We start from the raw sequence: 23489 nt of genomic DNA on the forward strand, positions 1-23489 counted from the left end.
ATGATCTGACCTTTGTGACATGGAGCATTATTCTGTAGGAAGCAGCCACTCATCCACTGTGGTCACAAAGGGGTGGAGATAATCATCAACAATACTCAGGAAGGCTGTGGTGTTTTATTAATGCTCAGGTGTGTCAGGAAAATATCCCCCACACCATTATGCCTCAACCACTGGCCTAAACCATCGATAAAGGGCAAGACGGATCCATAGTTTTATGTTATTTTCACTAAGCTTCATTAGAGGGAAAGTAAAGTTCTGGGAAAGCTAAGCCAAAGTCCAGAACTAAACCTGACAGAAAGTATGAGGGGGCACCTAAACAGGGCTGTGGACAAGAAATGTCCTCACGCTCAGAGAGATTTCAAGAATGTTTGCTTGACAGAGTTGGCAAATATTTTTAAGTCTAGATTTGATTCTTCGTTAAATGAAGAAAATTACTGACAACCCGAGCATCGTCTTCATGAAACTGTCGTACAACAAAGATGTCTTCAGTCAGAAGCTTCTTCAGATCCACGGTAGTCCAACCTGTACAGGAGGTTTCCACCCACAGCATCAGCATCCTCTTTAACTATCTGAAGAAATTTTGATGAGTTACAACATTTATTTTTTCTTTGGGTTTAATAAAGTGTTTTTTAACAGAATTGAACTGATAAACTTCCACCAAAGAAAACTGAATGCTGACGTTAAATCAGAAGGTGTTTCATAAAAGTATTTGAGGTTGTGGACACTGATGCCATCAACGTTATAACTGCTTTTTTAATTCTTTAGATTGGAAATTAGCTGAATAAGCATTCATCATGAGCTCAATGTTTTAAATCTCAAAATATCCAATTTAACCCGGGATCTTTACATCTCTGAAAGTCTCTGTACATGGTTGTCCCATAAAGTAATACACATATTAGGCATTTTTGATACTTTTCCTCAAACAAAGTCAAGCATTGAAACCAGTATAAATAAACAGCATATAAACATCATGAGTTCTTTGAATATTTGATATTTAATTAAATCTCTTTGAGATAAAATAATTTTTTGTACAATAGTGAGGCTTCAAACTCCCGGGAGAGTAAAAAATTACGTAGCTAATGACGTAGTTAAAAGCAAATGAATGTTTAAAAACAATTTATTCGCGAAATAACTCCCCGTCAACTCGGCTTACTGGCTCCCAGTTCCCCTCCTAAGATGGCCGACACAGTGACGTTACGGCCGCGGAACAACCAATATGGTCTCACTTCCGGTTGATAATGAAAAGAACGGCCTTCTGGGAGGGACTGAGAGCAACAAAGGAACCCGAACCTCTACTAAAGCTGAAGAAGTTCCTCCAAGACAGCAGAGGGCGCAAAAAAGGCGCCACGGAACCACTTCCTCCCGGAACGTCCGGGTAAAAACACATCATCTTCCTGTGGGTTATAAACAAACCGAGCCGTGGTGGTTTCTGCAGAATTTCAACATAACACCAGCCGAACTCCAACCGAACTTTAGTGGGTGACTGTGGCTCTTGAATGAACACCTGGCTGAGTTCGACTCGGTTCGGTCGGTCAGCATGGTGAAGTGTGTGGTCTCCGGCTGTCCGAACCGCGTGGAAGGGTCCAACCGCGGAACGTTCAATAGAACCCAGAAACGGTTCTTCAAGTTCCCTGGAGATCCAGCGAGGGTCAAGGTAGGATCGGACCAGTTACCTACTGGTATCAGTAATTACCAGTTACAGATTAGATATGGTTCAGTTTGGTCCAGTTAGCGAGTTAAATGAGTTAAATACTTAAAGTTCCAGTCCACTATAAAGCTCACTGAGGTTCTCCAGAGACCCAGAGAGGATCAGAGTAGGACCGGACCAGTTAGAGATAAGTACCACTTTCAGATCCCAAGGATCGGGACCGGCCCAGCTATTGTCCCGATTCGGATCAGTTAGCAAGTTTCAGGTACCAGACCATGAAACAACCTTCGCTGTGTTCTGCTGTGTTCTTTCGAACCTGTTGAGAAGGTCTAGAAGAATATAGAATCAAGAATATCAGATTTTAAATTCGGTTCCTCGGTGAGATTCCTGAAATCCCAGGATAAAAACGTTCCCCGTAAAACATCAGGATCTGTAGGTCTCTTTTGGTCCATTTTCCCTTTCACTCAGAATCCAGAGAGGAACCGAACAGGTGCTGACAGATCCATATAGAAAATGAAATCAAATCCAGAGCCCTGGAGAATCTGTTGCAGAACTTTGACAGGATTCTAAGTAGTAAAATGTGTCTCGAAATTCCTTCAGCTTTGATGAATCCCAGCAGGAAAAACTCTGGAATAAGAATGAAGTTTAAATAGTTTTTATCTCTTTAGATTTTTCCAGAAAAGTCTGAAATCCTGAGATCAAACAGTGTCCTGGAGAGGTCCACGGGTCGTTGATGAGTGGTTCTGCTCGGGTGTTAAGCGGGTCGTTGACGAGTGATCGGTTCTGCTCGGCCGTGAAGCGGGTCGTTGATGAGTGGTTCTGCTCGGGTGTTAAGCGGGTCGTTGACGAGTGATCGGTTCTGCTCGGCCGTGAAGCGGGTCGTTGATGAGTGGTTCTGCTCGGGTGTTAAGCGGGTCGTTGACGAGTGATCGGTTCTGCTCGGCCGTGAAGCGGGTCGTTGACGAGTGATCGGTTCTGCTCGGCCGTGAAGCGGGTCGTTGACGAGTGATCGGTTCTGCTCGGCCGTTAAGCGGGTCGTTGATGAGTGGTTCTGCTCGGGTGTTAAGCGGGTCGTTGACGAGTGATCGGTTCTGCTCGGCCGTGAAGCGGGTCGTTGATGAGTGGTTCTGCTCGGATGTTAAGCGGGTCGTTGACGAGTGATCGGTTCTGCTCGGCCGTGAAGCGGGTCGTTGAGTGGTTCTGCTCGGGTGTTAAGCGGGTCGTTGACGAGTGATCGGTTCTGCTCGGCCGTGAAGCGGGTCGTTGATGAGTGGTTCTGCTCGGGTGTTAAGCGGGTCGTTGACGAGTGATCGGTTCTGCTCGGCCGTGAAGCGGGTCGTTGATGAGTGGTTCTGCTCGGGTGTTAAGCGGGTCGTTGACGAGTGATCGGTTCTGCTCGGCCGTGAAGCGGGTCGTTGATGAGTGGTTCTGCTCGGGTGTTAAGCGGGTCGTTGACGAGTGATCGGTTCTGCTCGGCCGTGAAGCGGGTCGTTGATGAGTGGTTCTGCTCGGGTGTTAAGCGGGTCGTTGACGAGTGATCGGTTCTGCTCGGCCGTGAAGCGGGTCGTTGACGAGTGATCGGTTCTGCTCGGCCGTGAAGCGGGTCGTTGACGAGTGATCGGTTCTGCTCGGCCGTTAAGCGGGTCGTTGATGAGTGGTTCTGCTCGGGTGTTAAGCGGGTCGTTGACGAGTGATCGGTTCTGCTCGGCCGTGAAGCGGGTCGTTGATGAGTGGTTCTGCTCGGATGTTAAGCGGGTCGTTGACGAGTGATCGGTTCTGCTCGGCCGTGAAGCGGGTCGTTGAGTGGTTCTGCTCGGGTGTTAAGCGGGTCGTTGACGAGTGATCGGTTCTGCTCGGCCGTGAAGCGGGTCGTTGATGAGTGGTTCTGCTCGGGTGTTAAGCGGTCGTTGACGAGTGATCGGTTCTGCTCGGCCGTGAAGCGGGTCGTTGATGAGTGGTTCTGCTCGGGTGTTAAGCGGGTCGTTGACGAGTGATCGGTTCTGCTCGGCCGTGAAGCGGGTCGTTGATGAGTGGTTCTGCTCGGGTGTTAAGCGGGTCGTTGACGAGTGATCGGTTCTGCTCGGCCGTGAAGCGGGTCGTTGATGAGTGGTTCTGCTCGGGTGTTAAGCGGGTCGTTGACGAGTGATCGGTTCTGCTCGGCCGTTAATCGGGTCGAAGACGAGTGATCGGTTCTGCTCGGCCGTGAAGCGGGTCGTTGATGAGTGGTTCTGCTCGGGCGTTAAGCGGGTCGTTGACGAGTGATCGGTTCTGCTCGGCCGTGAAGCGGGTCGTTGACGAGTGATCGGTTCTGCTCGGCCGTGAAGCGGGTCGTTGACGAGTGATCGGTTCTGCTCGGCCGTTAAGCGGGTCGTTGATGAGTGGTTCTGCTCGGGTGTTAAGCGGGTCGTTGACGAGTGATCGGTTCTGCTCGGCCGTGAAGCGGGTCGTTGATGAGTGGTTCTGCTCGGGTGTTAAGCGGGTCGTTGACGAGTGATCGGTTCTGCTCGGCCGTGAAGCGGGTCGTTGATGAGTGGTTCTGCTCGGGTGTTAAGCGGGTCGTTGACGAGTGATCGGTTCTGCTCGGCCGTGAAGCGGGTCGTTGATGAGTGGTTCTGCTCGGGTGTTAAGCGGGTCGTTGACGAGTGATCGGTTCTGCTCGGCCTTTAATCGGGTCGTTGACGAGTGATCGGTTCTGCTCGGCCGTTAAGCGGGTCGTTGACGAGTGATCGGTTCTGCTCGGCCGTTAATCGGGTCGTTGACGAGTGATCGGTTCTGCTCGGCCGTTAAACGGGTCGTTGACGAGTGATCGGTTCTGCTCGGCCGTTAAGCGGGTCGTTGACGAGTGATCGGTTCTGCTCGGGCGTTAAGCGGGTCGTTGACGAGTGATCGGTTCTGCTCGGCCTTTAATCGGGTCGTTGACGAGTGATCGGTTCTGCTCGGCCGTTAAACGGGTCGTTGACGAGTGATCGGTTCTGCTCGGGCGTTAAGCGGGTCGTTGACGAGTGATCGGTTCTGCTCGGCCTTTAATCGGGTCGTTGACGAGTGATCGGTTCTGCTCGGCCGTTAAACGGGTCGTTGACGAGTGATCGGTTCTGCTCGGGCGTTAAGCGGGTCGTTGACGAGTGATCGGTTCTGCTCGGCCGTTAAGCGGGTCGTTGACGAGTGATCGGTTCTGCTCGGCCTTTAATCGGGTCGTTGACGAGTGATCGGTTCTGCTCGGCCGTTAAACGGGTCGTTGACGAGTGATCGGTTCTGCTCGGCCGTTAAGCGGGTCGTTGACGAGTGATCGGTTCTGCTCGGCCGTTAAGCGGGTCGTTGACGAGTGATCGGTTCTGCTCGGCCGTTAATCGGGTCGTTGACGAGTGATCGGTTCTGCTCGGCCGTTAAGCGGGTCGTTGACGAGTGATCGGTTCTGCTCGGCCGTTAATCGGGTCGTTGACGAGTGATCGGTTCTGCTCGGCCGTTAAACGGGTCGTTGACGAGTGATCGGTTCTGCTTCGGGCGTTAAGCGGGTCGTTGACGAGTGATCGGTTCTGCTCGGCCTTTAATCGGGTCGTTGACGAGTGATCGGTTCTGCTCGCGCCGTTAAACGGGTCGTTGACGAGTGATCGGTTCTGCTCGGGCCGTTAAGCGGGGTCGTTGACGAGTGATCGGTTCTGCTCGGGCGTTAAGGCGGGTCGTTGACGAGTGATCGGTTCTGCTCGGGCCTTTAATCGGGTCGTTGACGAGTGATCGGTTCTGCTCGGCCGTTAAACGGGTCGTTGACGAGTGATCGGTTCTGCTCGGAGCGTTAAGGCGGGTCGTTGACGAGTGATCGTTTCTGCTCGGCCTTTAATCGGGTCGTTGACGAGTGATCGGTTCTGCTCGGCCGTTAAGCGGGTCGTTGACGAGTGATCGGTTCTGCTCGGGCGTTAAGCGGGTCGTTGACGAGTGATCGGTTCTGCTCGGCCGTTAAGCGGGTCGTTGACGAGTGATCGGTTCTGCTCGGCCTTTAATCGGGTCGTTGACGAGTGATCGGTTCTGCTCGGCCGTTAAACGGGTCGTTGACGAGTGATCGGTTCTGCTCGGCCGTTAAGCGGGTCGTTGACGAGTGATCGGTTCTGCTCGGCCGTTAAGCGGGTCGTTGACGAGTGATCGGTTCTGCTCGGCCGTTAATCGGGTCGTTGACGAGTGATCGGTTCTGCTCGGCCGTTAAGCGGGTCGTTGACGAGTGATCGGTTCTGCTCGGCCGTTAATCGGGTCGTTGACGAGTGATCGGTTCTGCTCGGCCGTTAAACGGGTCGTTGACGAGTGATCGGTTCTGCTCGGGCGTTAAGCGGGTCGTTGACGAGTGATCGGTTCTGCTCCGGCGTTAAGCGGGTCGTTGACGAGTGATCGGTTCTGCTCGGGCGTTAAACGGGTCGTTGACGAGTGATCGGTTCTGCTCGGGCGTTAAGCGGGTCGTTGACGAGTGATCGGTTCTGCTCCGGCGTTAAGCGGGTCGTTGACGAGTGATCGGTTCTGCTCCGGCGCTAATCGGGTCGTTGACGAGTGATCGGTTCTGCTCGGGCGTTAAGCGGGTCGTTGACGAGTGATCGGTTCTGCTCGGCCGTTAAGCGGGTCGTTGACGAGTGATCGGTTCTGCTCGGGCGTTAAGCGGGTCGTTGACGAGTGATCGGTTCTGCTCGGCCGTTAAGCGGGTTGTTGACGAGTGATCGGTTCTGCTCCGGCGTTAAGCGGGTCGTTGACGAGTGATCGGTTCTGCTCCGGCGTTAAGCGGGTCGTTGACGAGTGATCGGTTCTGCTCGGGCGTTAAGCGGGTCGTTGACGAGTGATTGGTTCTGCTCGGCCGTGAAGCGGGTCGTTGACAAGTGATCGGTTCTGCTCGGCCTTTAATCGGGTCGTTGACGAGTGATCGGTTCTGCTCGGCCGTTAAGCGGGTCGTTGACGAGTGATCGGTTCTGCTCGGGGCGTTAAGCGGGTCGTTGACGAGTGATCGGTTCTGCTCGGCCGTTAAGCGGGTTGTTGACGAGTGATCGGTTCTGCTCCGGCGTTAAGCGGGTCGTTGACGAGTGATCGGTTCTGCTCCGGCGTTAAGCGGGTCGTTGACGAGTGATCGGTTCTGCTCGGGCGTTAAGCGGGTCGTTGACGAGTGATCGGTTCTGCTCGGCCTTTAATCGGGTCGTTGACGAGTGATCGGTTCTGCTCGGCCGTTAAACGGGTCGTTGACGAGTGATCGGTTCTGCTCCGGCGTTAAGCGGGTCGTTGACGAGTGATTGGTTCTGCTCGGCCGTTAAGCGGGTCGTTGACGAGTGATCGGTTCTGCTCCGGCTTTAAGCGGGTCGTTGACGAGTGATCGGTTCTGCTCGGGCGTTAAGCGGGTCGTTGACGAGTGATTGGTTCTGCTCGGCCGTGAAGCGGGTCGTTGACAAGTGATCGGTTCTGCTCGGCCTTTAATCGGGTCGTTGACGAGTGATCGGTTCTGCTCGGCCGTTAAGCGGGTCGTTGACGAGTGATCGGTTCTGCTCGGGCGTTAAGCGGGTCGTTGACGAGTGATCGGTTCTGCTCGGCCGTTAAGCGGGTCGTTGACGAGTGATCGGTTCTGCTCGGGCGCTAATCGGGTCGATGACGAGTGATTGGTTCTGCTCGGCCGTGAAGCGGGTCGTTGACAAGTGATCGGTTCTGCTCGGCCTTTAATCGGGTCGTTGACGAGTGATCGGTTCTGCTCGGCCGTTAAGCGGGTCGTTGACGAGTGATCGGTTCTGCTCGGGCGTTAAGCGGGTCGTTGACGAGTGATCGGTTCTGCTCGGCCGTTAAGCGGGTCGTTGACGAGTGATCGGTTCTGCTCCGGCGTTAAGCGGGTCGTTGACGAGTGATCAGTTCTGCTCGGCCGTTAAGCGGGTCGTTGACGAGTGATCGGTTCTGCTCGGGCGCTAATCGGGTCGATGACGAGTGATCGGTTCTGCTCGGGCGTTAAGCGGGTCGTTGACGAGTGATTGGTTCTGCTCGGCCGTTAAGCGGGTCGTTGACGAGTGATCGGTTCTGCTCCGGCTTTAAGCGGGTCGTTGACGAGTGATCGGTTCTGCTCGGGCGCTAATCGGGTCGATGACGAGTGATCGGTTCTGCTCGGGCGTTAAGCGGGTCGTTGACGAGTGATCGGTTCTGCTCGGCCGTTAAGCGGGTCGTTGACGAGTGATCGGTTCTGCTCGGGCGTTAAGCGGGTCGTTGACGAGTGATCGGTTCTGCTCGGCCGTTAAACGGGTCGTTGACGAGTGATCGGTTCTGCTCCGGCGTTAAGCGGGTCGTTGACGAGTGATTGGTTCTGCTCGGCCGTTAAGCGGGTCGTTGACGAGTGATCGGTTCTGCTCCGGCTTTAAGCGGGTCGTTGACGAGTGATCGGTTCTGCTCGGGCGTTAAGCGGGTCGTTGACGAGTGATTGGTTCTGCTCGGCCGTGAAGCGGGTCGTTGACAAGTGATCGGTTCTGCTCGGCCTTTAATCGGGTCGTTGACGAGTGATCGGTTCTGCTCGGCCGTTAAGCGGGTCGTTGACGAGTGATCGGTTCTGCTCGGGCGCTAATCGGGTCGATGACGAGTGATTGGTTCTGCTCGGCCGTGAAGCGGGTCGTTGACAAGTGATCGGTTCTGCTCGGCCTTTAATCGGGTCGTTGACGAGTGATCGGTTCTGCTCGGCCGTTAAGCGGGTCGTTGACGAGTGATCGGTTCTGCTCGGCCGTTAAGCGGGTCGTTGACGAGTGATCGGTTCTGCTCGGGCGCTAATCGGGTCGATGACGAGTGATCGGTTCTGCTCGGGCGTTAAGCGGGTCGTTGACGAGTGATCGGTTCTGCTCGGCCGTTAAGCGGGTCGTTGACGAGTGATCGGTTCTGCTCGGGCGCTAATCGGGTCGATGACGAGTGATCGGTTCTGCTCGGGCGTTAAGCGGGTCGTTGACGAGTGATCGGTTCTGCTCCGGCGTTAAGCGGGTCGTTGACGAGTGATCGGTTCTGCTCGGGCGTTAAACGGGTCGTTGACGAGTGATCGGTTCTGCTCGGGCGTTAAGCGGGTCGTTGACGAGTGATCGGTTCTGCTCCGGCGTTAAGCGGGTCGTTGACGAGTGATCGGTTCTGCTCCGGCGTTAAGCGGGTCGTTGACGAGTGATCGGTTCTGCTCCGGCGTTAAGCGGGTCGTTGACGAGTGATCGGTTCTGCTCCGGCGCTAATCGGGTCGTTGACGAGTGATCGGTTCTGCTCGGGCGTTAAGCGGGTCGTTGACGAGTGATCGGTTCTGCTCGGCCGTTAAGCGGGTCGTTGACGAGTGATCGGTTCTGCTCGGGCGTTAAGCGGGTCGTTGACGAGTGATCGGTTCTGCTCGGCGTTAAGCGGGTCGTTGACGAGTGATCGGTTCTGCTCCGGCGTTAAGCGGGTCGTTGACGAGTGATCGTTCTGCTCCGGCGTTAAGCGGGTCGTTGACGAGTGATCGGTTCTGCTCGGGCGTTAAGCGGGTCGTTGACGAGTGATCGGTTCTGCTCGGCCTTTAATCGGGTCGTTGACGAGTGATCGGTTCTGCTCGGCCGTTAAACGGGTCGTTGACGAGTGATCGGTTCTGCTCGGGCGTTAAGCGGGTCGTTGACGAGTGATCGGTTCTGCTCGGCCGTTAAGCGGGTCGTTGACGAGTGATCGGTTCTGCTCGGGCGCTAATCGGGTCGATGACGAGTGATCGGTTCTGCTCGGGCGTTAAGCGGGTCGTTGACGAGTGATCGCTTTCTGCTTCGGCCGTTAAGCGGGTCGTTGACGAGTGATCGGTTCTGCTCCGGCGTTAAGCGGGTCGTTGACGAGTGATCAGTTCTGCTCGGCCGTTAAGCGGGTCGTTGACGAGTGATCGGTTCTGCTCGGGGCGCTAATCGGGTCGATGACGAGTGATCGGTTCTGCTCGGGCGCTAATCGGGTCGATGACGAGTGATCGGTTCTGCTCGGGCGTTAAGCGGGTCGTTGACGAGTGATCGGTTCTGCTCGGCCGTTAAGCGGGTCGTTGACGAGTGATCGGTTCTGCTCGGCCGTGAAGCGGGTCGTTGACGAGTGATCGGTTCTGCTCGGGCGTTAAGCGGGTTGTTGACAAGTGATCGGTTCTGCTCGGCCTTTAATCGGGTCGTTGACGAGTGATCGGTTCTGCTCGGCCGTTAAACGGGTCGTTGACGAGTGATCGGTTCTGCTCGGCCGTTAAGCGGGTTGTTGACGAGTGATCGGTTCTGCTCAGGCGTTAAGCGGGTCGTTGACGAGTGATCGGTTCTGCTCGGCCGTTAAGCGGGTCGTTGACGAGTGATCGTTCTGCTCGGGCGTTAAGCGGGTCGTTGACGAGTGATCGGTTCTGCTCGGCCTTTAATCGGGTCGTTGACGAGTGATCGGTTCTGCTCGGCCGTTAAGCGGGTCGTTGACGAGTGATCGGTTCTGCTCGGGCGCTAATCGGGTCGATGACGAGTGATCGGTTCTGCTCGGGCGTTAAGCGGGTCGTTGACGAGTGATCGGTTCTGCTCGGCCGTTAAGCGGGTCGTTGACGAGTGATCGGTTCTGCTCGGGCGTTAAGCGGGTCGTTGACGAGTGATCGGTTCTGCTCGGCCGTTAAGCGGGTCGTTGACGAGTGATAGGTTCTGCTCGGCCGTTAAGCGGGTCGTTGACGAGTGATCGGTTCTGCTCGGGCGCTAATCGGGTCGTTGATTATTGATTGCATTGTTTTTTTCTAGGTTTGGCTAGCAGCACTCCGGCAGACAGACCAAAAGGACTCGTCGGATCAGAACCTGATCTGTGAGGACCACTTCCTGCCTGAGGACATCTCGTCTAATGAGGTCAGCGCTGACGCGATCCCCATCATGCCGCCCTGCCTGGACGGGCCCCTGGGAATGATGGACCCATGGGGAGTTGGGTCAGAGGAAGAGGAGGAGGACCAATGGCCTGCCGGAGCCGCCGGGACCGACGAGGAGTATGAGGATGAAGGTGGGAGCAGCCTTCCCTTTAATACGAAGCTTGCTTTACCAGAACTTCCTCCCCTGGATTCACCAGAACAGGTCAGAACCTCCAACTGAATGCTTACTGATGTGGCCAGTGGTTCTTGATTCCTGAAGGTCTGATGGATCAGAACATCATAAAGTCAGCAGATGTTAAACTGATATGGTTTGGACTGTTCGGTCCACATGTGACACTTGAACTGATCCAAAAACCCAAAAAGCTGAGTCCACTTGTTTTATGAAGTCCTGATCCATAAATTCTGACAGAACCTGGACCGTTGTTTCCCTACAGAACTGTTAAACCGTACTCTGTACCCACCTACAGGATTCGGGTCTCAAAGCGGCTCCGGGACGCTCAACTCTCAAGTAAATGTTTCTGAACCAGTTTGAGAGTTTTAGTTCTGAACCAGAATATTCTGGGCTGAAGCTGACATTCCTGCTCTATGTTTTCCTGAAGCATCAGCCAACATCAGCAGGAACAGCTGGTTCCAGCCAAGATCCAGACCAGAGAAGGTTGGTTCTGTTGGATCATGTGTTAAGATCAGTGTGGTTCTATAGGTTTCTAACTGGATTTCATCCCGTCCTCAGAGACGTCGTTGCCGGTTCTGACCCGTCGATTCCTGGACCTATTCTTAAATGCGCCAGACGGCTCTCTGGACCTCCGACACGCCATCACGAGCCTGAAAACGCGGCGGCGTCGGGTCTATGACATCACCAACGTGCTGCAGGGGATCCAGCTCATCGAGAAGGAGTCGGTCAACAGGATAAAGTGGATGTGAGGGTTCTGCATGGTTCGGGTTTCCAGATCCAACTTCATCTGGTGTGCTGAGTCATGAGCATGTCCTCCCTTCCTTCCTCCCTTCCATCCTCCCTTCCCTTCCTCTCTTCCATCCTCCCTTCCTCCCTTCCCTTCCTCCCTTCCATCCTCCCTTCCCTTCCTCCCTTCCATCCTCCCTTCCTCCCTTCTCTTCCATCCTCCCTTCCCTTCCTCCCTTCCCTTCCTCCCTTCTCTTCCATCCTCCCTTCCCTTCCTCCCTTCTCTTCCATCCTCCCTTCCCTTCCTCCCTTCCCTTCCTCCCTTCTCTTCCATCCTCCCTTCCTCCCTTCCCTTCCTCCCTTCCATCCTCCCTTCCTCCCTTCTCTTCTCTTCCATCCTCCCTTCCCTTCCTCCCTTCTCTTCCATCCTCCCTTCCTCCCTTCCCTTCCTCCCTTCTCTTCCATCCTCCCTTCCTCCCTTCCCTTCCTCCCTTCTCTTCCATCCTCCCTTCCTCCCTTCCCTTCCTCCCTTCTCTTCCATCCTCCCTTCCTCCCTTCCATTCCTCCCTTCCATCCTCCCTTCCTCCCTTCTCTTCCATCCTCCCTTCCCTTCCTCCCTTCTCTTCCATCCTCCCTTCCCTTCCTCCCTTCCCTTCCTCCCTTCTCTTCCATCCTCCCTTCCTCCCTTCCCTTCCTCCCTTCTCTTCCATCCTCCCTTCCTCCCTTCCCTTCCTCCCTTCTCTTCCATCCTCCCTTCCTCCCTTCCATCCTCCCTTCCTCCCTTCTCTTCCATCCTCCCTTCCCTTCCTCCCTTCTCTTCCATCCTCCCTTCCTCCCTTCCCTTCCTCCCTTCTCTTCCATCCTCCCTTCCTACCTTCCCTTCCTCCCTTCTCTTCCATCCTCCCTTCCTCCCTTCCCTTCCTCCCTTCTCTTCCATCCTCCCTTCCTCCCTTCCCTTCCTCCCTTCTCTTCCATCCTCCCTTCCTCCCTTCCCTTCCTCCCTTCTCTTCCATCCTCCCTTCCTCCCTTCTCTTCCTCCCTTCCCTTCCTCCCTTCTCTTCCATCCTCCCTTCCTCCCTTCCATCCTCCCTTCCTCCCTTCCCTTCCTCCCTTCTCTTCCTCCCTTCCCTTCCTCCCTTCTCTTCCATCCTCCCTTCCTCCCTTCCATCCTCCCTTCCTCCCTTCCCTTCCTCCCTTCTCTTCCTCCCTTCCCTTCCTCCCTTCTCTTCCATCCTCCCTTCCTCCCTTCCCTTCCTCCCTTCTCTTCCATCCTCCCTTCCTCCCTTCCATCCTCCCTTCCTCCCTTCTCTTCCATCCTCCCTTCCCTTCCTCCCTTCTCTTCCATCCTCCCTTCCTCCCTTCCCTTCCTCCCTTCTCTTCCATCCTCCCTTCCTCCCTTCCCTTCCTCCCTTCTCTTCCATCCTCCCTTCCTCCCTTCCCTTCCTCCCTTCTCTTCCATCCTCCCTTCCTCCCTTCCCTTCCTCCCTTCTCTTCCATCCTCCCTTCCCTTCCTCCCTTCTCTTCCATCCTCCCTTCCTCCCTTCTCTTCCTCCCTTCCCTTCCTCCCTTCTCTTCCATCCTCCCTTCCTCCCTTCTCTTCCTCCCTTCCCTTCCTCCCTTCTCTTCCATCCTCCCTTCCTCCCTTCCATCCTCCCTTCTCTTCCATCCTCCCTTCCCTTCCTCCCTTCTCTTCCATCCTCCCTTCTCTTCCTCCCTTCCCTTCCTCCCTTCTCTTCCATCCTCCCTTCCTCCCTTCCCTTCCTCCCTTCTCTTCCATCCTCCCTTCCTCCCTTCTCTTCCTCCCTTCCCTTCCTCCCTTCTCTTCCATCCTCCCTTCCTCCCTTCTCTTCCTCCCTTCCCTTCCTCCCTTCTCTTCCATCCTCCCTTCCTCCCTTCCCTTCCTCCCTTCTCTTCCATCCTCCCTTCCTCCCTTCCCTTCCTCCCTTCTCTTCCATCCTCCCTTCCTCCCTTCCCTTCCTCCCTTCTCTTCCATCCTCCCTTCCTCCCTTCCTCCCTTCTCTTCCATCCTCCCTTCCTCCCTTCTCTTCCTCCCTTCCCTTCCTCCCTTCTCTTCCATCCTCCCTTCCTCCCTTCTCTTCCTCCCTTCCCTTCCTCCCTTCTCTTCCATCCTCCCTTCCTCCCTTCCATCCTCCCTTCTCTTCCATCCTCCCTTCCCTTCCTCCCTTCTCTTCCATCCTCCCTTCTCTTCCTCCCTTCCCTTCCTCCCTTCTCTTCCATCCTCCCTTCCTCCCTTCCATCCTCCCTTCCCTTCCTCCCTTCTCTTCCATCCTCCCTTCCTCCCTTCCATCCTCCCTTCCTCCCTTCCATCCTCCCTTCCTCCCTTCCATCCTCCCTTCCCTTCCACACGGAGGAACGACATCAAGCAGATTGACTCAGTCAGGTTGGACTTAGTTTGTCCAGAACAAACGAACAGATTCTAAATCAGTAGTTCTGTGCGTGATTCTGGTGTTCCTGGGAGAAATCAGAGATCCGGTTTGTTTTCTGTCTTCAGCTGTTCTTGAGATGTTTGTGTGACGTCTCAGATTTGATCTGTAACTGGAACCAAACTAACACCTGACGTGTTCTGAAAAGCCTCAGATTCTGTTTGTCTCCCGACTCTCCCAGTAACACCAGTAAAGGTTGTCTGTGAAATGAACTTGCTTATTGTGTGCAGAGGAAGCTGCCCTGTCTCCAGCTACCTGGGTCAGAACCAGGCCCTACCTGAAATGACTGATCTGAAGCTGGTGGAGGAAACTCTGGACTCTCTGATCCGGAGCTGCGCTCAGCAGCTCTTCGACCTGACGGACGACCCAGAAAACTCTGCATATCCTTTCCCTCCACTCTGGAATGACAACAACAGGGTAATAGGAAGGAAACCAAACACGAAGTTCTGATGGGTTTATTCTTCTGGGTTGGTTCAGTTCTAACCTTATTTCCTCCAATCAGACCTTTCTCTCTCATAGACATGGCTACTGACTGAGCTTCTACTGTAACTAACTCTATGTTCTCTCTTTCAGACTCTAACCTTGAAAACTGGCTCAGAGTTTATCTGTTCTTTCTTTCTAGATGAAACGACTAAAGGAGCTACATCCATTAACATTTACTTTTCCTTCCCATAGAAAGTACTCCTGGATCAGTGCTTCTTTGTTCTCTTTGTGTCTCTGCTCTGTTCTCTCAAACCCCCAGTCGGTCGTGGCAGATGGCCGCTCACACTGAGCCTGGTTCTGGTTCTGCTGGAGGTTTCTTCCTGTTAAAAGGGAGTTTTTCCTCTCCACTGTCGCTACATGCATGCTCAGTATGAGGGATTGCTGCAAAGTCAACACCAGTGACTGTCCACTGTCTCTACATGCTCATCCAGGAGGAGTGAATGCTGCAAGTCACTGACTGGATGCAATCTGCTGGGTTTCCTTAGATAGAAAAACTTTTTATCCAATTTGAATAAATAACTGAATCTGACTGAACTGTTGGATAGATAGGATTAGTTAGAACGTATGAACCTGACTGTTGTGAAGAACCTTGAGACGACATGTGTTGTGAATTGGAGCTATAGAAATAAAACTGAATTGAATTGAATAGATGTTCATGGAGGTAAAACAGTTCTTACAGAGGGTGATCAGCGATCCAACCTTGACAGGAAACACACCAGTTACACATTTTCTGGAATTGGTCAGCAGGTTTGTGGACATCTCAGGAGCCTTGGTGGTCCACTTATCTGTACAGAGGTTCTTTGAATCCTTCAGGTTCCTCCCCTGATTCTAAAGGACTGAGGTTGCAGGTCACTGTGATTGATCTTTGTTTGGTGGCATGACTCCTCTTCAGAGTTCTGTGTGAGGGAGGGAGGTTCTGGTCCAGGATTTTATTGTGCATTGCCCATCAATGAAGTTAAGTCACCCAGTACCGTCAGCAGAGCCACAGCCCAAACCATAATGTTCACACCTCCTTGCATGACTGTGGTATGGTGTTCTTCAGGTCTCTGATTCTGGCCTCATCTGACCTCAGCTCATTCCTGCAAATCTTTGGATCAGAACCAGCTGTCTCAGATTTCCTTAACTGTCGTTTCACGCTGGCGTACGTGACCTACGAGGACCTCCGGAGGCTGAAGACCTTCCAGGAGCAGACGGTGATGGTGGTGAAAGCTCCTGAGGAAACCAAGCTGGAGGTTCCAGCTCCAACAGAGGTGAGCGGGTCTAGGGAGCGGGTCAGGATCAGGTTCAGTGTGGTTCAGTCTGTCAGTGGCACCTGTCAGGCCTTTCAGAGTAAAACACTGAACGTTTACTGTGAAAATACTGTGGTTCTGCTGCTATCAGTCGGACTTTTGAGCCAGAACTAATGTTGTGTTCTGATCCAGGACAGCATTCAGATCCACCTGAAAGGGGGAGCGGGTCCAATCCTGGTCATGACCTGTGATATTGGGACAGAAGGAGGATCCAGAGAAACAAGCGGTTGCTTTTTATCACTGGAAGACAGTCGGATCAAGACGGCTGAGCTGCACACAGGTAACGTGTAGAACGTCAGAACCGACAATGTGACTGAGCAGGGAACACAGGTCCACTAGAACCTCAGATTCTTTAAAAACCTTGTTTCTGATTCAGTTAGCTACTTGTTTCCAGGTTCTGGGTGGGTCTAATTGTTGCTCAATGTTAGTTGATCCTTAGAGGTTTAAATTTAGTTAAAAGTGTTCAGCTGAATCAGAACCATTTTCTGTTCTGTTAGGACCAGTCAAAACTTTGACTGAACAGTTGGGATCAAAAGATATTCCAGAATATCTGGAGATGGAATCCTGAATGTGGCGGACTGGATGTTCAGTGCTGCCCCCTATGGAAGCAAATTGTTACCATATTTCAAAAAAATAAAAAGCATGATAAAAATGCTTTTCATTTTGAATGCTTTTCATTCAATAAAAATGAAAAAGCATTTCCAGAAATACTTTTTCATTTTAAGAATGTGGCTGCATTATTTGACCCATAAATAAAATTAGTAATCAATCATCCTATTAGCATTTTCTTCTTCATGACTGCACATTTTATTCCATAATCAAAAAGAAAACAAAGCAAACATTGCTTTTTCATTTTCGTGGTCTGTCCGTAAAGTCCTGCCCAGAACTAGAAAACGAAAAAACATTCCGAGCTGCGGGCGCAGAAGAGTGACGTCAGCAGCCGCTCTTCCTCAGCTCCCTGCTGACCGAGCTACCCATCTTGTTCGGTGGGAGGCGCTGTGCACGTCTGCAGTGCATTACATTGCAAACGTGCCGAGAAATTGGTTGAATTGCAGCAGGACCGAGCTCAATTTGTGGCAGTGGCAGGAAGAACTGGTAGTTCTGGTGGCAGGAAGAACTGGTAGTTCTGGTGGCAGGAAGAACTGGTAGTTCTGGTGGCAGGCACCGGAACTGCCACCGAAGCTGCCACCGGAACTGCCACCGAAGCTGCCACAGTCTGCCGCAGGGTGGCAGGGATTCTGCCAGGATGCCAGAAGGTGGCAGACCGGCCGTAAAAGTTTGCCAATGTGGTTGCTGCTGTTTTTGTGGAAGCTGATGCTGATTATCGGTAAATGGGATGTTATTGTTGTTATAGCCTGTTACCTTTAAATAATTATTTCATTATTGATTATTATTTAATAAACAGCTTTAGACCCATAACATAAGGTGATTGTATTTACTTGACATGGAAAATAAATAGCACTATATGATGTGTGACGTGTTGAAAGGATGATGAAGATTTATTGCACAAACAGCCGGTTTATTATAGAGCATGAATTATCACTCACAGAAAATGATAAATAAATGCTTAAAAACACGCTGGATGTCCCCGGCCATAAGGCTGCCACCAGAACTACCAGTTCTTCCTGCCACCAGAACTACCAGTTCTTCCTGCCACCAGAACTACCAGTTCTTCCTGCCACCAGAACTACCAGTTCTTCCTGCCACCAGAACTACCAGTTCTTCCTGCCACCAGAACTACCAGTTCTTCCTGCCACCAGAACTACCAGTTCTTCCTGCCACCAGAACTACCAGTTCTTCCTGCCACCAGAACTACCAGTTCTTTCTGCTACCAGAACTACCAGTTCTTCCTGCCACCAGAACTACCTGTTCTTCCTGCTACCAGAACTACCAGTTCTTCCTGCCACCAGAACTACCAGTTCTTTCTGCTACCAGAACTACCAGTTCTTCCTGCCACCAGAACTACCAGTTCTTCCTGCTACCAGAACTACCAGTTCTTCCTGCCACCAGAACTACCAGTTCTTCCTGCCACCAGAACTACCAGTTCTTCCTGCCACCAGAACTACCAGTTCTTCCTGCCACCAGAACTACCAGTTCTTCCTGCCACCAGAACTACCAGTTCTTCCTGCCACCAGAACTACCAGTTCTTCCTGCCACCAGAACTACCAGTTCTTCCTGCCACCAGAACTACCAGTTCTTCCTGCCACCAGAACTACCAGTTCTTCCTGCCACCAGAACTACCAGTTCTTCCTGCCACCAGAACTACCAGTTCTTTCTGCTACCAGAACTACCAGTTCTTCCTGCCACCAGAACTACCTGTTCTTCCTGCTACCAGAACTACCAGTTCTTCCTGCCACCAGAACTACCAGTTCTTTCTGCTACCAGAACTACCAGTTCTTCCTGCCACCAGAACTACCAGTTCTTCCTGCTACCAGAACTACCAGTTCTTCCTGCCACCAGAACTACCAGTTCTTCCTGCCACCAGAACTACCAGTTCTTCCTGCCACCAGAACTACCAGTTCTTCCTGCCACCAGAACTACCAGTTCTTCCTGCCACCAGAACTACCAGTTCTTCCTGCCACCAGAACTACCAGTTCTTCCTGCCACCAGAACTACCAGTTCTTCCTGCCACCAGAACTACCAGTTCTTCCTGCCACCAGAACTACCAGTTCTTCCTGCCACCAGAACTACCAGTTCTTCCTGCCACCAGAACTACCAGTTCTTCCTGCCACCAGAACTACCAGTTCTTCCTGCCACCAGAACTACCAGTTCTTCCTGCTACCAGAACTACCAGTTCTTTCTGCTACCAGAACTACCAGTTCTTTCTGCTACCAGAACTACCAGTTCTTTCTGCTACCAGAACTACCAGTTCTTTCTGCTACCAGAACTACCAGTTCTTTCTGCTACCAGAACTACCAGTTCTTCCTGCCACCAGAACTACCAGTTCTTCCTGCCACCAGAACTACCAGTTCTTCCTGCCACCAGAACTACCAGTTCTTCCTGCCACCAGAACTACCAGTTCTTCCTGCCACCAGAACTACCAGTTCTTTCTGCTACCAGAACTACCAGTTCTTTCTGCTACCAGAACTACCAGTTCTTTCTGCTACCAGAACTACCAGTTCTTCCTGCCACCAGAACTACCAGTTCTTCCTGCCACCAGAACTACCAGTTCTTCCTGCCACCAGAACTACCAGTTCTTCCTGCCACCAGAACTACCAGTTCTTCCTGCCACCAGAACTACCAGTTCTTCCTGCCACCAGAACTACCAGTTCTTCCTGCCACCAGAACTACCAGTTCTTCCTGCCACCAGAACTACCAGTTCTTCCTGCCACCAGAACTACCAGTTCTTCCTGCCACCAGAACTACCAGTTCTTCCTGCCACCAGAACTACCAGTTCTTCCTGCCACCAGAACTACCAGTTCTTCCTGCCACCAGAACTACCAGTTCTTTCTGCTACCAGAACTACCAGTTCTTCCTGCCACCAGAACTACCAGTTCTTCCTGCCACCAGAACTACCAGTTCTTCCTGCCACCAGAACTACCAGTTCTTCCTGCTACCAGAATTACCAGTTCTTTCTGCTACCAGAACTACCAGTTCTTTCTGCTACCAGAACTACCAGTTCTTCCTGCCACCAGAACTACCAGTTCTTCCTGCCACCAGAACTACCAGTTCTTCCTGCCACCAGAACTACCAGTTCTTCCTGCCACCAGAACTACCAGTTCTTCCTGCCACCAGAACTACCAGTTCTTCCTGCCACCAGAACTACCAGTTCTTCCTGCCACCCGAACTACCAGTTCTTACTGCTACCAGAACTACCAGTTCTTCCTGCCACCAGAACTACCTGTTCTTCCTGCTACCAGAACTACCAGTTCTTCCTGCCACCAGAACTACCAGTTCTTTCTGCTACCAGAACTACCAGTTCTTCCTGCCACCAGAACTACCAGTTCTTCCTGCTACCAGAACTACCAGTTCTTCCTGCCACCAGAACTACCAGTTCTTCCTGCCACCAGAACTACCAGTTCTTCCTGCCACCAGAACTACCAGTTCTTCCTGCCACCAGAACTACCAGTTCTTCCTGCCACCAGAACTACCAGTTCTTCCTGCCACCAGAACTACCAGTTCTTCCTGCCACCAGAACTACCAGTTCTTCCTGCCACCAGAACTACCAGTTCTTCCTGCCACCAGAACTACCAGTTCTTCCTGCCACCAGAACTACCAGTTCTTCCTGCCACCAGAACTACCAGTTCTTCCTGCCACCAGAACTACCAGTTCTTCCTGCCACCAGAACTACCAGTTCTTCCTGCCACCAGAACTACCAGTTCTTCCTGCTACCAGAACTACCAGTTCTTTCTGCTACCAGAACTACCAGTTCTTTCTGCTACCAGAACTACCAGTTCTTTCTGCTACCAGAACTACCAGTTCTTTCTGCTACCAGAACTACCAGTTCTTTCTGCTACCAGAACTACCAGTTCTTCCTGCCACCAGAACTACCAGTTCTTCCTGCCACCAGAACTACCAGTTCTTCCTGCCACCAGAACTACCAGTTCTTCCTGCCACCAGAACTACCAGTTCTTCCTGCCACCAGAACTACCAGTTCTTTCTGCTACCAGAACTACCAGTTCTTTCTGCTACCAGAACTACCAGTTCTTTCTGCTACCAGAACTACCAGTTCTTCCTGCCACCAGAACTACCAGTTCTTCCTGCCACCAGAACTACCAGTTCTTCCTGCCACCAGAACTACCAGTTCTTCCTGCCACCAGAACTACCAGTTCTTCCTGCCACCAGAACTACCAGTTCTTCCTGCCACCAGAACTACCAGTTCTTCCTGCCACCAGAACTACCAGTTCTTCCTGCCACCAGAACTACCAGTTCTTCCTGCCACCAGAACTACCAGTTCTTCCTGCCACCAGAACTACCAGTTCTTCCTGCCACCAGAACTACCAGTTCTTTCTGCTACCAGAACTACCAGTTCTTCCTGCCACCAGAACTACCAGTTCTTCCTGCCACCAGAACTACCAGTTCTTCCTGCCACCAGAACTACCAGTTCTTCCTGCTACCAGAATTACCAGTTCTTTCTGCTACCAGAACTACCAGTTCTTTCTGCTACCAGAACTACCAGTTCTTCCTGCCACCAGAACTACCAGTTCTTCCTGCCACCAGAACTACCAGTTCTTCCTGCCACCAGAACTACCAGTTCTTCCTGCCACTGCCACAAATTGAGCTCGGTCCTGCTGCAATTCAATCAATTTCTCAGCATGTTTGCAATGTAATGCACTGCAGACGTGCACAGCGCCCCCTAGCGAACAAGATGGGTAGTTCGGTCAGCAGGGAGCTGAGGAAGAGCGGCTGCTGACGTCACTCTTCTGCGCCCGCAGCTCGGAATGTTTTTTCGTTTTCTAGTTCTGGGCAGGACTTTACGGACAGACCACGAAAATAAAAAAGCAATGTCTGCTTTGTTTTCTTTTTGATTATGGAATAAAATGTGCAGTCATGAAGAAGAAAATGCTAATAGGATGATTGATTACTAATTTAATTTATGGGTCAAATAATGCAGCCACATTCTTAAAATGAAAAAGTATTTCTGAAAATACTTTTTCATTTGAAATATGGTAACAATTTGCTTCCATAGGTTGGTGGTGCTACTGATGAAAGCAGTTTAGTGCCTGAATGGATTTAAAGACACCATTTTTGTGGAGTCACGTTGGAGCCAAAATGCCTCTTATGTGTGCAACACGGAATTGGTCGAACCGTTTTGGTGTCCAAACCAAAGACATTAATACGCAGACGCCTCGTTGACTGGGTCGGCCCGCTGCTAAGACGTAACCGTGTGTCCGCCATATTGCTGGAGGCAAGGCTGCGATGGGAACTAATACAAATAAAGGGACTTTATTTCATGAAGCAAATTATTACAGAGATTTATTTTAATGCCTCACTTTATTTATTCACACACACACTTATGTTCATAGGTACGATGGAGAATTAGAGCCAGGCTCTCCGTGATTTGGACCAGATGGATGCACTTCTGATATTTTCTGGTTTTCAGGTCCACAGAACGTCGTCCAGAGCGCATAGTCTCATCCTAGCCACCTGGGGGCGCCAGCGGGCTGAAAAGGACCTTTTCTGGGTTCTTCTGGACAAGCGTTCAGAAAGCTGGAAGCTAGGAACTTCCAGCAAACTGACTGAGAAACTAAGATGTTTGAATCAGAACCAAGACCAGGACCAAGGTAGTGTTGGAGAGGATGCTCGGAGTTTTATTTTCCCACAGGCAGTGAACTGCCCAGTGTTTTTTCTTCTTATTTCTGTTCAGCTTTTGACTTGTTTGTGTTTTCTGTTTTTTGTTTTGTTTTTTTAGCTCAGAATTTTCTGTAAGAAATGGTCCATTAGGATGTTCTGAAATAAAGTCTAAATGAAATCTGGACTGGTTCTGAGTCACTGATCCGTTAAGCTGCTGCAGTGTTTCTGCAGACAAACCGAATAAGGTCATAAGTATAAAAAAAAGTCATCTGATTTCAGCTGAGATTTAAAAAGTTTTGACCCGCTGTGTCAGAATCGGTGCCTAGGTTTAATTTTCAGTTCTGTTCGCAGTGAGAACCACGGACTGGACCTGGAGGAACAGAACCCAATGTTATGTCAGCGTTGACGGTCTTGGGCTTAAAAGTGATCCAGAACAGAACCGGCAGCAGCAGACCAATCAGTTCAAGAATCAGCCGATTCCGTTGTTGGTCAGAAACTGGATTTATTCCAGGCTCCGGATCTGGGCCCGTATTCCCAAAGAATCCTGAGGCTAAAAGTAGCTCCTAGTGAATCGGACAATTTCTCAAATTCTCAGATTTTTCTTATAATTTTCCTCTGTAAGATAAAAGTTATTCAGGAAGCATCTGAGGTCTTCAGAGAGCTCCTAACGTGAGGAGATGTTCAGAGCAGTGAGGAGGACCTTTAGTGAACCTAAGAGTGTCTGAAGCAGAGAAGATGGAGGAAAGACAGAGAGAAAGGAGAGATCTTCTCCTCCAATGAACAACAGTAAATGAATAAAACGTTACCAGCTCCATGGTGCAGAGATCCACCTCCTAAACAGTCGAGTCAATGAGAACAGAAACTTCTAGAACAATCATATAATTATTAATATAGAGATAAGATTAACTTTATCATCCCTCTAGGAGGAAATTAAATGGTTTCAGCAGCAGGACAGGTTAAAGGTCAACCTCTAGTAAGATGATATTAGGAAGGATCAATGAATGATGGCTCAGTGGTGCAATTGGTAGCACTGTTGCCCTGCAGCGAGAAGGTAGAATGATTTAAATATTTACAGACTGTAAAATGCTTTAAAAAATAAATGTAGAAAAAATATAGATCTACATAAATAGAAAGTGTCTCCAACAGTCCAATAATCTGAGCTCTATATCCAGAGCAGGAAGATATAAATGAGGTGAATCAGTATCTGCTGTAATGTTCATGATGATGTCAGCAGCCTCAGTCTAAATGATCATCTCCAACATCTGTGGAGAAGTTCTCTGGTGCTGCTATCTCCTCTCTAACTTCTGAATGCAGCAGGAACCAGAGCTGCTCACATTCCAGGCTGGTGCTGAAAGCAGAGGGAACGACGCATTGATCTACTGGGAATGTCTGTTGGTTCCCACCATGATCCCAGAACCAAATCTACCTTTAACACTCCTCTCTTCTCCTCCACCAGCAGGCTCTGCTCCTCTGTTCACTTCACTTTTCTCCAAACTATCATTTAACCAAACTAAACCTCATTAAACAAAGAGGAGATCGCAGTAAAATGCTGAATTTAATATAAATATGAAATTAATTCATATGAAATAGATGCAGAATGAAAACGAGCTGCATGGAGAATAAATCTATTAATAAGCAAATCAGAATAATGATGATCATA

General features: G+C 51.2%; 1 protein-coding gene across 3 annotated transcripts; it reads left to right on the forward strand.

Annotated features, from left to right (window-relative positions):
* The first annotated feature begins 1247 nt into the window (after nt 1-1247).
* On the forward strand, nt 1248-22013 carry e2f6 (E2F transcription factor 6). Of its 3 annotated transcripts, none has more exons than XM_047387151.1 (9): nt 1248-1375; nt 10363-10683; nt 10949-10989; nt 11081-11136; nt 11212-11398; nt 14054-14203; nt 15442-15556; nt 15728-15875; nt 21639-22013. In XM_047387151.1, the coding sequence occupies exons 2-9, from the start codon at nt 10489-10491 to the stop codon at nt 21665-21667; spliced, it is 921 nt and encodes a 306-aa protein (XP_047243107.1). In that variant the 5' UTR covers nt 1248-1375; nt 10363-10488; the 3' UTR covers nt 21668-22013. The 3 variants fall into 3 exon arrangements, with proteins under 3 accessions (XP_047243107.1, XP_047243106.1, XP_047243105.1); XM_047387150.1 differs by lacking the exon at nt 1248-1375 and adding an exon at nt 1382-1654 and having other exon boundaries at nt 21562-22013; XM_047387149.1 differs by lacking the exon at nt 1248-1375 and adding an exon at nt 1382-1654.
* The last annotated feature ends 1476 nt before the right edge of the window (nt 22014-23489 follow it).

Source organism: Girardinichthys multiradiatus, chromosome 15 (assembly GCF_021462225.1).
Source record: "Girardinichthys multiradiatus isolate DD_20200921_A chromosome 15, DD_fGirMul_XY1, whole genome shotgun sequence".
Lineage (NCBI taxonomy): Eukaryota > Metazoa > Chordata > Actinopteri > Cyprinodontiformes > Goodeidae > Girardinichthys > Girardinichthys multiradiatus.

Excerpts from the sequence above, each read along its gene's own strand:
- e2f6 (XM_047387149.1), top strand. The coding sequence starts at position 1,538 with ATGGTGAAGTGTGTGGTCTCCGGCTGTCCGAACCGCGTGGAAGGGTCC. Across the intron at positions 10,684-10,948 it reads CCCTGGATTCACCAGAACAG|GATTCGGGTCTCAAAGCGGC; the intron begins GTCAGAACCTCC and ends ACCCACCTACAG. Across the intron at positions 11,137-11,211 it reads CAAGATCCAGACCAGAGAAG|AGACGTCGTTGCCGGTTCTG; the intron begins GTTGGTTCTGTT and ends TCCCGTCCTCAG.